Source organism: Rhinoderma darwinii, chromosome 6, assembly GCF_050947455.1.
Source record: "Rhinoderma darwinii isolate aRhiDar2 chromosome 6, aRhiDar2.hap1, whole genome shotgun sequence".
In the NCBI taxonomy this organism is placed as follows: domain Eukaryota; kingdom Metazoa; phylum Chordata; class Amphibia; order Anura; family Rhinodermatidae; genus Rhinoderma; species Rhinoderma darwinii.
In genome coordinates this window covers 144,983,625-144,997,639 of record NC_134692.1, presented here as the reverse complement: position 1 = coordinate 144,997,639, position 14,015 = coordinate 144,983,625, and the positions used below count along the sequence as shown (strand labels likewise).

General features: G+C 45.5%; 1 protein-coding gene across 1 annotated transcript; it reads left to right on the top strand.

The window, feature by feature from the left end:
* Positions 1–794: 794 nt before the first annotated feature.
* On the top strand, positions 795–13,711 carry LOC142656076 (nuclear factor 7, brain-like). The gene is made up of 9 exons (XM_075830944.1): positions 795–1,464; positions 3,089–3,163; positions 4,895–5,055; positions 9,985–10,440; positions 10,523–10,618; positions 10,728–10,961; positions 11,080–11,102; positions 11,182–11,312; positions 13,035–13,711. Exons 1-9 carry the CDS (start codon positions 1,248–1,250, stop codon positions 13,571–13,573), a joined length of 1,932 nt encoding a protein of 643 aa, XP_075687059.1. The 5' UTR covers positions 795–1,247; the 3' UTR covers positions 13,574–13,711.
* Positions 13,712–14,015: the final 304 nt, after the last annotated feature.

Genomic DNA, 14,015 nt, shown 5'->3' with positions numbered 1-14,015 from the left:
AGGAGAACTCCTTTAATTCTACTGCACAACTCTCCTCTACTTCACAGATATCGCCCCACACGCGCCTTCCTCTCCGATACAAGACTTCTCTCGTGCTTCCCCTCTCTCATGGAATGACTTCCCTCATTCCCAAACCCTTCAAACACTGACTGAAACCTCTTCTGACAAGCATAAAACCGGGCCTAAAGAGCCCCCCAACCAGCATTCCAAAACCGCCCCATCTGACCTCTCGAAAACTGCTTACTCTGACCTCGTCTCTCTTTCCTAGTCTTTTCCGCGTGAATTGTCACCTTAGGGCTTGTTCACATCAGCGTTGGCTTTCCGTTCCGGGGTTCCGTCTGAGGTTTCCGTCGGGTGATCCCCTTAACGGAAAGTCAAACTGAAACCATAGCCTCCGTTTCAGTCACCATTGATATCAATGGTGACGGAAACATCGCTAATGGTTTCCATTTTAATGACGGAATCAATAGTGCAGTCGACTGCGCTATTGAATCCGTCGGAAAAAAAAATGGAAACCTGCCAGAATGGGGACTGAAATGGAAGCTGTGGTTTCAATTTGACTTTCCGTAGCGGGGATCACCTGACGGAAACCTCCGACGGAACCCAGGAACGGAAAGCAAACGCTGACGTGAACAGGCCCTGAATCCTGTTGTCACAGGCAGAAGGCGTCTGGGGAGTTGAAAAGCCCAACGGGGCACAGCCTGACGCCCTTCCTGTGCTGTACACCGGCATCTGTTGCTCTAGAAAAGGTGACCAGCTTCTCTGACTTCACTGCACTGTAAATGCTGAGAAAAAGGCGGGTCCGGTACATCCTGTGGAAAAAGAATATGGCCGGACACTCTCACAGGCTGGAAGCTGCCTCCTCAGTATTCCCTCACCCAAACGATCTACTGCCGGAACTACGTCGCTGGCAGTTGGTTATGTGCTGAGACGTGACGGCCATCTTTATCCCGGGCACAGTTGTGGCGGTTCTATTGTGTGGAGGCAGCCATCTTCACCCGCGCAAAGCTCCTCCCTAGCTTTTGTGTAGAACCGGCGCATGTGCAGTCCGTCCAGCAGAGGTCTCGCAGTGAAGGAGCCGGTACACGTTGCTGCTGCTGCCGCCGCCGTCTCTTCGTCATCCTCCGCCTTGGCCCGGTGTCCGCCGCTCTCGTCACACGGTTTCCAGATTGCCCCTTTGTGAGGAGATAGTTTCCAGGCCTCCCGCCGTTTCCCGCTCTCTCCCCCGGATCACGTGTTCTGTCGCTATGGCCTCTGCAGCGAAGGCTGAAATCTCCTCAGAGCTGGAGAAGAAAGACGTCCCGGCGGCCGGGGAGGAGGCGGACAACAACCCCGAGGAGCCCATGGAAGAAGACGACGAGGAGAATGATGACGGGGGAGAAGAAGACGGCGCCGAGGAGGAAGAAGATGTGGTGGTTGAGGTCGGGGCCTCGTACTCCTGCAAGAGGCAGGACGGATCCTACCGTGAGTAGTCACCGCCATGTAATTCTCCTGTATGCGGCTATATATCCCTCCGTGTACATATATATAATCTATCCCTCTATACACCCCTCCATGAATATATACAGCTATACACCCCTCCATGAATATATACAGCTATATACCCCTCCATGTACATATATATACAGCTATCCCTCTATCTAGATACACAATCTTGTCCTGTGGACAGGTGATAAATGTCCTTTGTTTAAAAAAAAAAACTCTAATGGAACAGTAAACCTAGAAATGAAGTAAAATGGCCTCGTTTTGTCACTCAGTGCCGTCTTGTAGAAATCATAGGGGACATAGGCGGTCGTTTATGGCCGAGGAGGTGGGACTTGGTGTGGGGGAGGGTTCCTGCTGCAGCCAGGTGCCTTACAGCCATAGACTGCTCTGATCTGAGCTCTGTGGGAAGGAGGTGAAAATGGCGGCTGATCTGGGACATTTTATTTTTTTATTTTTTTTTATATATTCTGTTTTGATTGGAAAATAAAGTGCAATAGGAGTGAAGGATATTGAGGATGGCTGTTCGTGCTCCATGCGGCGCATGTACTAATCACTCCTCACTCCGCTGACCATCTTGTAACGCTGCGTAGTGCGTCTCCTATAGGCCGGCTGTATTATAATCAAACACATGAGAAGGGGGAAGGGAGGACTCTGCAGGTCACCGCTGTAGAAGTGACCGGCATGTGGATCTGTATTCCTGCTGCTATGGCCTCATGCACATGAACGTATTTTTGTCATCCCGTAAATACGGGTCCTTGGTCACACGTATTCGACCTGTATTGCACCCGTATTTACGGGCACTTCTTTGCTGCAAAATTGCACTGCACTAATCGGCATCCCCTTCTCTCTACCAGTGCAGGATAGAGAGAAGGGGCAGCCCTTTCCGAGGTAAAAGTAAAGGAAATTCATACTTACCCGGCCGTTGTCTTGGTGACGCGTCCCTCTTTCGACATCCAGACCGACCTCCCTGGATGACGCGGCAGTCCATGTGATTGGCTGAAGCGGTCACATGGGCTGAAACGTCATCCCAGGAGGCCGGACTGGAGGAAGAAGCAGGGAGTTCTGAGTAAGTATGAACGTCTTTTTTTTAATTAATTAATTTTTTTCTTCTACACGTCATCTATATTGTGATCGGTAGTCACTGTCCAGGGCGATAGAGTTATTGCCGATCGTTTAACTCTTTCAGCACCTTGGACAGTGACTATCTCCTGACGTCGCCTAGCAATGCTCCCGTAATTACTGGTGCACACACGTAGTTATCCGTAATTACGGGCTCTCCTCCATTGACTTCTATGGGCTGCCCGTGCCGTAATAACGGCCTAAAATAGGACATGTTCTATATTTTTTAACGGCCCGGGCACCTTCCCGTAAGCATACGGGGAGGTACCCGTGGACAATAGAAGTCTATGGGCCCGTAATTACGGGCGTTTTTACGTGCGTGTGCATGAGGCCTGTGGCTGTAAATGACCCCCCCTCCCCCCGCAGTGCTAGAAGCAGCCGGTATACACCGCACTCCTCATCTATCCTCTGCTGCTCCAATGTAATGCGTCTCGCAGCGTTCACACTATGGACTTTTGTAACTTTTCTTTATATTTTCTAACAGATGAAGCTGAAGTTCTGAAAACCAGAATGAACAAGCAGGCCGGCAGGGAAGAGTTCTATGTGCATTACGCTGGTTGTAAGTAATGGCGTCTATAATGGGGGGGGGGGTGTGACGCAGCTCCTGCTCCGGTAAATCTCTTCCTGTCTGAGCTTGGAGGGGGAGGTTTAGGCCTCCATCACACACAATTTTTCTGGTGTTTTAAACCGCATAAAAAAATGCTCCTAAAAGCCCATTCGTGTTATTTAAAGGAAACATGCAGTTTTTGTCAAGTGCTTTTAGTGGCGTTTTTATTTAGGTGTCATTTTGTATATTTTTTTTTCTGGTGTATTTGAACTCCTATAGAGGAGACTATGGGAAAAACGCCATACCCATAGCATCAAGCCTTTCTAATGCCACTGACCACAAAACCGCCACAAACCGAAACTCCGTTGTATGTAGTGCATTGGCTATTTTACTACAGACGAGCGCAATAAAAATGCCACGAAAAGCACAGCAAAATGCTGTATTCCAGCCTTGGGGTAATACCTCAGTTGTTTATACGGCGCCGTACCGATGGATATGTCTGTCTGCCACATGCCGTAGCGTCTCATGGTCATCTAAACCCGGCGTCACGCTTTGGACTTGTCAGTAATACTAGTACAGTCGCCCCTTTAATATCCGGTGAGATGACGAGCTGTTTGCACGTACGTATTTTTTTTCCTCTGGACTACACTTCCCAGGTGGACGGCTCTCTGGTTGCTCGTGGTAAAAGGAAAAGGCTGTGGTCACGTTTACTAAACACGTTTGAAGTATGCGTCGGGATATCTCCTGGTGTCTGAGGTGACAGCAGCCATATGGCCCCATTCACCCAACGAGGACCGGTGGCCTTCATCTGGGGACACGTCGGTACATTTTTTTTTTTTTTTGTGCTGTATATGAAAGCACAGCCGCCTGTAGATTCCTATACAGTGCGCCACCATAAAAAACTTATTGCGTGCAGTTTGTTTTTGATTTTTATTTTTATTTTTTTAAACCTTCTGATTAATGGTCAATGTATAATACATGAATGTCCAAACAGAAAATAACACGGGGAAGCTTTCTAGTCTAAAATCGGAAGAGAATTATTGAGGCGTCAATGAGGCCCCAGGCTTTATTTCTGCTGTTATTTAGCCTGGTTTCTTCTGCCCTCTCTGGCATGGCCCCGCGTATCCTTCACTGCAGCACCTGCTGCTTCTGGACCTGGATTTGCTATTGCCTGTACTACATATTCTTAAGTTGGGAAAACCATGAAGTTTTTTTTTCTTTTCTATTTACGTGCATAGTTCTGACACGTACGTGTGGACAAACCCCATGGATGACCCTTCCTGCTGGACAACAGTCTTTTGTTATTTTTTAAGCAGCTGAGTGATCTATAGATTCACTCTGCCTAGTGTGTTCGTTTTTTCTTTTTTTTCTTTTTTTTTTACCACCAAGTGTCCCGGCTCGGACGACACGCGGCTTCTAGTTCATTGCCCATCATTCAGTCTTTGGTTCTTACCCTTGACGAGTGCTTTTCTTTCTCCTGGATGTTTCAAGAGGATCCTTATGTACCGGGTTAGGTTGTTTTCATGCGTTGGCTTCGGTTCCATTGTCAAATATTTGCAGTCTTGTAGCTCATAGGGGCAATTCTACTGCAGGTGCCGATTATGGTGACCACAATAAGCAGTGTAGAAGCTCCACCCGGTAAAGCTTGGTAAGTCAGCGCTCGGTCAGGAGCCCACAATGCTCGCCTCTCGTTATGTTATCAAATTATGTTGTAAGTTAAATTTTCCCCACCCACCCCCACAGTGAATCGACGACAAAACGAGTGGGTTGACAAAACGCGGTTGGTGATTCCCAAGCCAGTAAAGGTCGAGGCTGAAGTGGAAAATGGTACAAGCTCGGACGTCGCAGAGAATGAAAATACTTCCCCGAAACGGAAAAATGAGGAGGGGGAACCGGAAGCGAAGGTAACTCAATCTCCAGATCTGTCTGCTCCACCAGTGCTCGCCACCTCATTGGGGAGAGTCTGTAGTACATCGTCCTGTTTGTCAATAATTTTTCATACATGGCAATGGTGGTTTTAGGATTTATAAATCTACAACTCTATCCCCCACCCTGTGAAACCTCCAGGATATACGAAGATGCTTAGTTAATTATATTGCCAAAAACGCGGCATCGCTTTTATTTACTTTGCACTGCTGGGACCTGCGTGATCACTAGAATGAAGGGGCTGCGCCACCCCTTAGGCTTTTACCAAACACCGTGCCACTCCACCCTGGTGCTGCCTGGTTTAGCAGCACAAACCTGTTCAAGTGAACAGGGCCAAGTTGCAATACTCTGCACAGCATCACTCCCAATCAAGTACTGTGCCGAGAAAATACTGACTGGCCCTTTCACACACATGATGGTTTTTGTGACAATCCCCCCCCATCTGTAAGTGTTGGCGTATCCTAGTGATATGCCATCGTTTACCTAGGTGCGAAGACATTTAAGTCAAAACAGAACAGATGCAATGAGCAGCTCTATTATACTCCGTGTAACCCTCCATCACGTGGTTGACCATTTATCTGAATATTCACCATGTAATACCACATCTCTCCTGCAATGGCTGGCGGCTTCAGAAGCCGGACCTTCTGCGATCAGTTGATCGCCAGCAGGTCCTCATTTAGAGAAGAAGTCGTTCAGGGAGGACAATCCCTTTTAAGAATTGCAGAAAATGTCTTGAAGACATTTCCAAGATCCATCCGTCAATTACAAAGAATTGCCTACTCGGGGGTGGCGTCACAATAAACTGTTTTGTTTTTTTCCTGTATAAGGGCTTATTCACACGAACGTATAATACGTCCGTGCTACGCGCGCGATCACGCGCTTCGCACGGACCTATGTTACTGAATGGGGCCGTTCAGACTGTCAGTGAATTTCACACAGCGTATGTCCGCTGCGTGAAACGCACGTCATCTCCTATATTTGGCCGTGTTTCGCAAAATCACGCAGCTGCGCACCATATACTGATGACACACGGACGTTTTGTGCACTGCGCAAAACGCAGCGTTATTTTGCGTGCGCAAAACTGACACGTCCGTGTGAATAAGGCCTAAATATGACCAAGTGTGGAAGATCCTGCCCCGCTGGACACAGCATGTAACTGCAGTGTAGCTTGCACTGTATTCCACAACATGGCGATTGGGGAATAGGGTGCAGCCACTGAACTATGCTCGCTTGTACTTGGCGTATTTCACCTGCGTTCTTCTGCGCAGAAAAGGGGGAAAAAACTAAATGGGGCGCACAGTGAGACTTGACACAAACCTTGAGGTTGTGGTCAGGTGACTTGAAAAATATTCTGTGATCAGCAAGAGAAAAGTGTTGTAATCGCACTGATAAATGTTATCCACTGTTCCTGTAAATGCAGCAGAGCTTGGTTTGTCATGTAACTCTCAGGTGCTGCTTTGTTTATGCATTTGAATGGCTTTCTGTGGTGTGACTGTGCAGAGGACTATTCTGCAGTCCTATGTAAAATCGCACATATAACACGTTGTGAAGTCTCCTTAAGGGGTGGCAAATGGCTCTGCAACATTTGTACAAAGATCATCCCAGGACTCCAGTAACGAATACTCGTCAGGAACCTTTCTGTTTATGGTGTTAAATGTAGGCAAGAGAAAAAAATAATAATTTGCTTGTTTGCCTTGTGCACACACAGAGGACCAGTTGCACCATTTGCATAACAAATCTGACTCTAAAATAAATGGGGTAACACAAAACTCCATAGATGCTGCAGAAAACATCTGTGTACGTGATGTGTTGCGGATGTCATCGCTCTTTGCAAAAGAAAAAATCTGTACATAACGCATTTAGATTTTGCAACAATTTTCAGGCCACTCCGCTGTGGAATATATCTGCTGCATGTGCACACGGTCTTATAGTGAGACGCTTTTTTGTGTCCTAGGATAAGGCTATATTCAGACGAATGTGTGCGAAATCGGCCGCAAAACTATTTTTCATGTCCAATTCGCACCCGTGCGTGACCTGTTTTCACAGATCCCTCAGACTTGAGCCTATTGAGGGATCCATGAAAATTGACAAATAGGACATTACGTTTTTTGTTTTTTTTAACGGGCCATTCACACAGTCCGTTAAAACAACGGCCGTGTGAACCGCCCCGTGGAAATATGTAAAAAAAAAAAGGGCATCACGCAGACTTAATACGTTCATCTGAATAAGGCCCCATGCACACGACTGTAAAAATTGTCCAATTACGGACCCATTCACTTCTACTGTTCAACGTTTATTTACGGGACGGTGTCTGGGCCGTAGAAAGCCGCCGCAAAAGAGGACATGTCCTGTTACTTTTTACGGACTGTGCTCCCATACTTTGTATTGGAGCACGGGCTGAAAATGTATGTGGCTGTCGGCGGCCAGCCGTGATCGTGGGCCGTGATTACAGGCACTGCCGTGTGCTTGGGGCCTAACACACAGGCTCCCTATTGAAAACCAAAAAAAGGGTTGATGCCTAAAGCAACCAGTCAGGGACTTCATGGCCCGTGTCTGAGTGGCTCTGGTATATTGTGCACGTGTTTTGCCGTTTTGAGTCGATTATACTATTTTTATCTAGAGGCATCCGGTAAAAACGTGTTGCTCGCTATAAATTGATATATATTTCTCTTTGATTATGGGAGTTTGTCTGTTATGATTTCGTTAACTAATGCAATTAGTGTATGTGACAAATGCCAGTGTTAGGCATTTATCGCTGCCTCTGTTTAACGTATGCTTCGGGAGCTTTTTCCGGCGTATACATCCAATGGAGATCACTAAATGCAATGTGAATGGGGCCTTATTGTTTACCCTTTCCTGAATGCAATATTGTGATATTTGCAGGTAATAGAGGGGCTTTCCTGATCCAGACCCCCTTTCTCCTGCAACGAACCACTCTAGATCTGCTGGAGCCTGTGCTTTATCCACTATTTGGTTCAATGGTGGATCATGTAAGGGTATGTGCACACGACAACGCCAAATACGGGAGAAAACAGCTCCTGAATTTCAGACGTTTTTATTAGTGCACGCGTTTTTCGCTACGTCTTTTACGGACGTAATTGGAGCTGGTTTTCATTGGCACTTTATCACGGCCGTAATTTTACACGTCGTCTTTTTGACAGCGATGAATAAAATGACCGCTCATCTGCACAGAACATCGTAAGACCTATTGCAAGCAATGGGCAGATGTTTGCCGACGTATTGGAGCCGTCTTTTCAGGCGTAATTCGAGGCGTAAAACGTCTCCATTACGTCTGAAAAGAGGTCGTGTGCACATACCCTCAAGCTAAACTTTAAGTGCTGCAGGGAAGACGTGCGCTTGCCGAGAGGTTTTCAGTGTGATGACTGTTTATTGTAAGGGTGCTAGCAGCTTAGGGCACCTCCTGCAATTAGCGGGTCACTGGGGAAACACCCCCACTAAAAAGGGGTTCTTCAAAGTGGAGAAATATTTTTTTATTTTTTTTTGTGTTCTCCCATTGTCGAAGAAACAAAGATGTTCTACAGCATTGGTGTGGATAGGGTATGTGATCCATGAAAGCCAGTTATGCAAATTGGGCAGGATCATAGAAATATTACGCTGTTGAACCAGCCTACAAATCTGCAATGAAAACCGCGTACATTACATGTGGCTTTTGGTGCGGATATTGTCACAGATTTCATGCTTTGAAATTAAATCTGCTGTGATCTGCAGCAACTACAATCCACTATTTTTTTTTTATTATTATTATTTTTTATATTTAACTTTTTTTTTAGGCTTTCTTTGTTAACTTCATTTGCTTAAATTTTACTGTACTTGTGGAATTAGTCAACAAATACACAATGTGTGAACACGGCCTAAAGCTGGCTGAGCATTAAGGCCCGCACTTAGACATTGGCCACAATCCCGCCACTTTTGAGAAGTTACAGCTAGACTGCTTTATTGGCCTGTATTACAACAAATTTGACAGCAGGTGCCCTATTTGATAAATGTCACAACATAAATCACTGCCGTCAACTTTCACAATGGCAAGATTTCTGCCACTGATTAAATGGCATTTCATAAATTTCTAAATCCTGGGCAGGCAGAAAGACACGCTCCTCTACCATCCAGTTTTACACCTGACGTGCCTGCAGGAAATGGCGCTAAATCCTGGTTCAAATGGTTAATGAATGTTACACATCAAATGAAACATTATTTTGTAGTAAATTGATAAATGTGGCCTAAGTATTTGTTGTCAGATTTTCACACAGTTGTGATGCTACATTTTTTTTCCGCTTTGATTCGATGGCTTAGTGAAGATAAATGACATCTGGGGTGTCTAGCAGTCACTTACGTCTTGCAGCCTCCACATTTAATGGCTGTTATTCAGGCATCTTACCAGTTCTCTACCTCCGTAAAACCAGAGAAGCGTTCTTATTCTCTCATGTCGTGCTCCCGTTTATATAAAGTTTCTCCCATAGGCTGCCTCCTGAATATTGTTGCTGGGCTTTATTCACACCTAAATAAACAGCATGAATTGTTTCATTATTTTTATTTTCTGAAAATTCCAGTTTGGGATGTTTGTCTAACCAACACCTCGTATTCAGTCTCACTGGTCACTTGATGCAATATTGGTATGTGATGACACCAATTCTGTTTGTGTAGTGCCAGTCCCTATATTTGCTATAGTTGGACGGCTTTTACAAACTGTTAATTCAAAGCCATATATTATCAGAGTGTTGAGCTGGAAGAGACTTACTAAAAACTGACTAATGCCCTTTTACGTTCTTCATTCCCTCAGCAGAAGCAGGTTATTCCTTCCTATCTCGGGTATGGAGTGTAACCGTTATGCGTGTTTGTCTTTCAGAAGGAAATGTTCACTGACCCCCCCCCCCCATTATCTGTTCTAGAAAGTGAAAGTTGAAATTGCTCCAGCAACCAATTCGGTGATGGCGTCTGGGGACTTTGCTGAAGAATTGACTTGCCTTCTGTGCAGCGAGCTCTTCCAAGATCCCGTCATGGTGGAATGTGGCCATAACTTCTGCCGTAGCTGCATTGACAAGGCCTGGAATGGCCAGGAATCCTTTACCTGCCCTGACTGTAAGGAAGTCATCACTGAGAAGAGGTATACTACCAATCGAGCCCTGGCTAACCTGGTGAAGAAGACGGCTGGTTCCTCCGCTGTCCTGACCCCGGCGAAACCTTCTGAGAAGCCTAAACCGGCAGAGAACTGTCCCGAGCACGATGAGAGACTGAAGCTCTACTGTAAGGATGATGGGACCCTGAGCTGTGTCATCTGCCGGGACTCTCTCAAACACGCGAGTCACAACTTCCTACCCATCCTGGATGCAGTGGCGGTGTACAGGGTAAGCTGTAAGGAAATACACTTTAGATTGTCCCAACCAGAGATCTAAAATTGACTTGCCATTCTCATTACCTAACCTCCAGGCAGAGCTATCGGCCATTGTGGCACCATTAGAAGAAGCCCTCAAGGTGACGGAACAGCTGACAAGCCAACAGAACGAGAAGGTTGAGCAGCACAAGGTGGGTGGTCAGCCCCTGTAATCCAAACAAGATGTGTTATTAGACCAACCATTTATCCATCTTCATGAATAATAAATTGGTAACTTACAACAATTTGATTTCCCTGCAGACCAACGTATCGGAGTTTAAGCAGCACATTGTGTCGGAGTTTGAGCAGCTTCATTCGTTCCTGAAGGAGCGAGAGGAGAAGCTTCTGGAGCAGCTTCAGGAACAGGGAGAAAACCTGCTGAAAGAGATGGAGACCAACATGGTTAAGATGCAGGACAACCAGAACAACATTAAACAGACCATCACTATGGCCAACGAGAGGGCGAACGATGCCGACTCCATCTCCTTCCTCACGGTAAGTGCCACTGCCCGCCATCCCGTAACCTGTGTGGCGTTTATGGTGTCGTCTCCTTGGCTCCTCGCTTTGCTTCTCCTTCTATTACTAACCTTATTTTATTTTCCCCCTCTTGCAGGACATCAAGTCTTTCATTGAAACGTAAGTCTCTGCTTTAGTATTTTACGGTCTAATGTCTAGAAATCCAGATCACTTGATTGTCTCGCACTCTTCTCTCCAGGTGCCAGTCACAGCAGAAAGAGGTCATGTCTTCAGGGAACAGCCTACTCTCCAAGGATTTGTGTCAAGGAACATTTAGAGGGCCCATTCAGTACACAGTCTGGACGCAGATGAAATCTTTTGTTGTACCACGTAAGTACTGACCCATTTGACAATATTTGCTACTCGTTCCATCAAATCCTTTGTATAAGAAACAACAAAGCTACGTGATTGCCCTCTTCACTACTGAGTCCTATAGTTTTTGGAACGAATCCAAGTTTTTGTAGGAGACGGCAAAAGATGATACGCCTGTGTTACTATGTGGTGTCCTGTACGATCTAAATGTAAAGTCCGCAGCTCAGAACAGCGTTGATATCGGTCACATATAGAATGAAATTTCAACACTAGAAAAGTTTGTACATCATGGGCTTCATTATGCCGACTAGTAAAGTCCAATACCTTATTGTTTTCCTGACGTAACCGTAATGGTTTGTTACTGAATGGCTGCTCGGTGACAAATATAACAAAATCGGCATTGAGGTTTGTATGTCTGCTGTCCTCTTCCAGTCGTCTTCAGCAGGCTGCGATTATAGAGGCTGCTGGCAGCTTTGATGTAAAACTGGTGTTGGAAAGTTTGTAGAAATTAAGGATCCTGGTCTCACATTCATATTATCCAGTCTTTGTTCAACAAAACCTCAGTAGGAAATTGTGTCGTTTGAAGAAATGTTATTGGTATTGAAAAAAGTTACATATTTGGCAGTTAAAGGGGGGGATTTAAATAAAACGTGGTGTGTGTATATATATTATGGGATGACAAGATTTTGAATAGGGAATTTTTCCTCCTTTAGGGATTATCTAGCTATAGATTCTAGCATTACAGTAAATGCATATACGTGACACTATAATTATTGAGGAGTTCTAGGATGCAAGGAGGTGAAACCAACCTAGAATTGGTAGGGAAGAGGCCATTGGCCGCTTTAATAATAATAATAATCTTTATATAGCGCCAACATATTACGCAGCACTTTACAATTTAGAGGGAACATGAAACAAACAATATCAGACATTACATAGTGACAAAGTTCATTTACAATTCAAACCTGGGGAGTGAGGACCCTGCTCGCAAGAGCTTACAATCTATGAGGACATAAGGGAGACACAAAGTGTAATAGTGTTTGTTCTGTACAATGGTCTGGCCATTTTTATACACTTGCGTAGAATGCTTCCATGTTGTCAGATCTCTTAGCATAGAATTTCTCATAAGATCATCTTGAAAGGCTGACAACTACTACAGGAACTAAAAGGTTAGTTCAAATGGATTTGAGCAGTTATGCATATAAATTGAGTTTGATAACTCGTGGAGGTCATTTGCGAACAGTAAGAAATCATGCGCACGGCCGTACCAGTTATCACCGCTCGTGATTGCGGGCACGGCTGGCAGTCACTGACAGCCACACGCGTTTTCGGCCCGTGCTCCCATACAAAGTATGGGAGGACGGTCTGTAAAAAGCAAGATAGGACATGTCCAATCTTTTGCGGCGTCTTTCTATGGCCCGGACACCTTCCAGTAAAGGTGTCCATGGCCAATAGAAATGAGTGGGTCCGTAATTGCAGACCGCAATTACGGATGAATTCTATGTGCATGAGGCCTAAAACAGATGGTTTTAATGTAAAGGATTTGCCCAATACTCTAGTTTGAGGTGTACTATCTATCTCCAGAATCTTTTTTTTACGCCTTTTGGGAGCCACTATACATGCAACGTAGAGCCCAGATCCGAACAGCCTCTAAAGCTGACACTAGGAAATTGTTTAAACGCTCCGTAGGATACAAAACATAAATTGTTCTAAACATTTCTACTTTCTTCCTTTGTCCAGATTTGACTCCAATGTTGCTCGATCCCGTCACTGCGCACCCAAACCTGGTAATGTCCGATAATATGACCAGTGTTAAATATGGAGATGTTAAACTCCCGGTCACCGACAATCCCAAACGCTTCAGCCAGTGCATCCTGGTCCTGGGATCGCAGGGCTTTGAGTCTGGCCGTCATTACTGGGAGGTGGAAGTGGGAGACAAGACCGCTTGGGATGTTGGCATGGCCAGCGAGTCCAGCAACCGCAAGGGTAAAATCAAGCTGAACCCCAAGAACGGCTACTGGGCCATCTGGCTGAGGAACGGCAACGCCTACAAAGCTCTGGAGTCTCCTTCCAAGACCTTGGTCCTGAACGCCAAGCCGAAGAGAATCGGGGTGTACGTAGATTACGAGGGAGGTCAGATCTCCTTCTACAACGCTGATGACATGTCTGCGATCTACACGTTCAGGGCCACGTTCACTGAGAAGCTGTATCCTTACCTGTCTCCATTCCTGCATGACTCTGGTCTCAATGTTCACCCCCTGCGTTTTGTACACAACTGATACCACTGCTCCTATACTGAAATGTTTTTGTTTTTTTGCTTGTAACTCCAGGACATACTGTGGAAATGTTGCCGTTTAGTTCACAACATAGATATTTGCAATTAAATTTTTTTTAAGGAAATAAAATGTGTTTAATGACTAGTATGTTGTGTGGTTTATTAGTCCAGCAGTAAATGGATGAGGTCTCGTTGCTTGTCCACTTCACCCAGGGTTACGTTCTGGTCAGAGACTGCACACTATAGATAATCCCCTTTACATCTACAGAAGAATATGCTGAAAGTCTTTACTAGCTTGGCGTTTTGAAACTCTATTAATCCAGCAACCCCTGGACTTGCGAGGTGCCTGATTATTAAAATTCCACAAGTGGGCGTTGTGGAGAGAAGTGTTTGACTGTATGACCACTCAGCGTCATGCACTTCTCTCCATTCATTTACACAGCACA

Excerpts from the sequence above, each read along its gene's own strand:
- LOC142656076 (XM_075830944.1), top strand. The coding sequence starts at position 1,248 with ATGGCCTCTGCAGCGAAGGCTGAAATCTCCTCAGAGCTGGAGAAGAAA. Across the intron at positions 3,164-4,894 it reads CTATGTGCATTACGCTGGTT|TGAATCGACGACAAAACGAG; the intron begins GTAAGTAATGGC and ends CCACCCCCACAG. Across the intron at positions 10,962-11,079 it reads ACTCCATCTCCTTCCTCACG|GACATCAAGTCTTTCATTGA; the intron begins GTAAGTGCCACT and ends CCCCTCTTGCAG.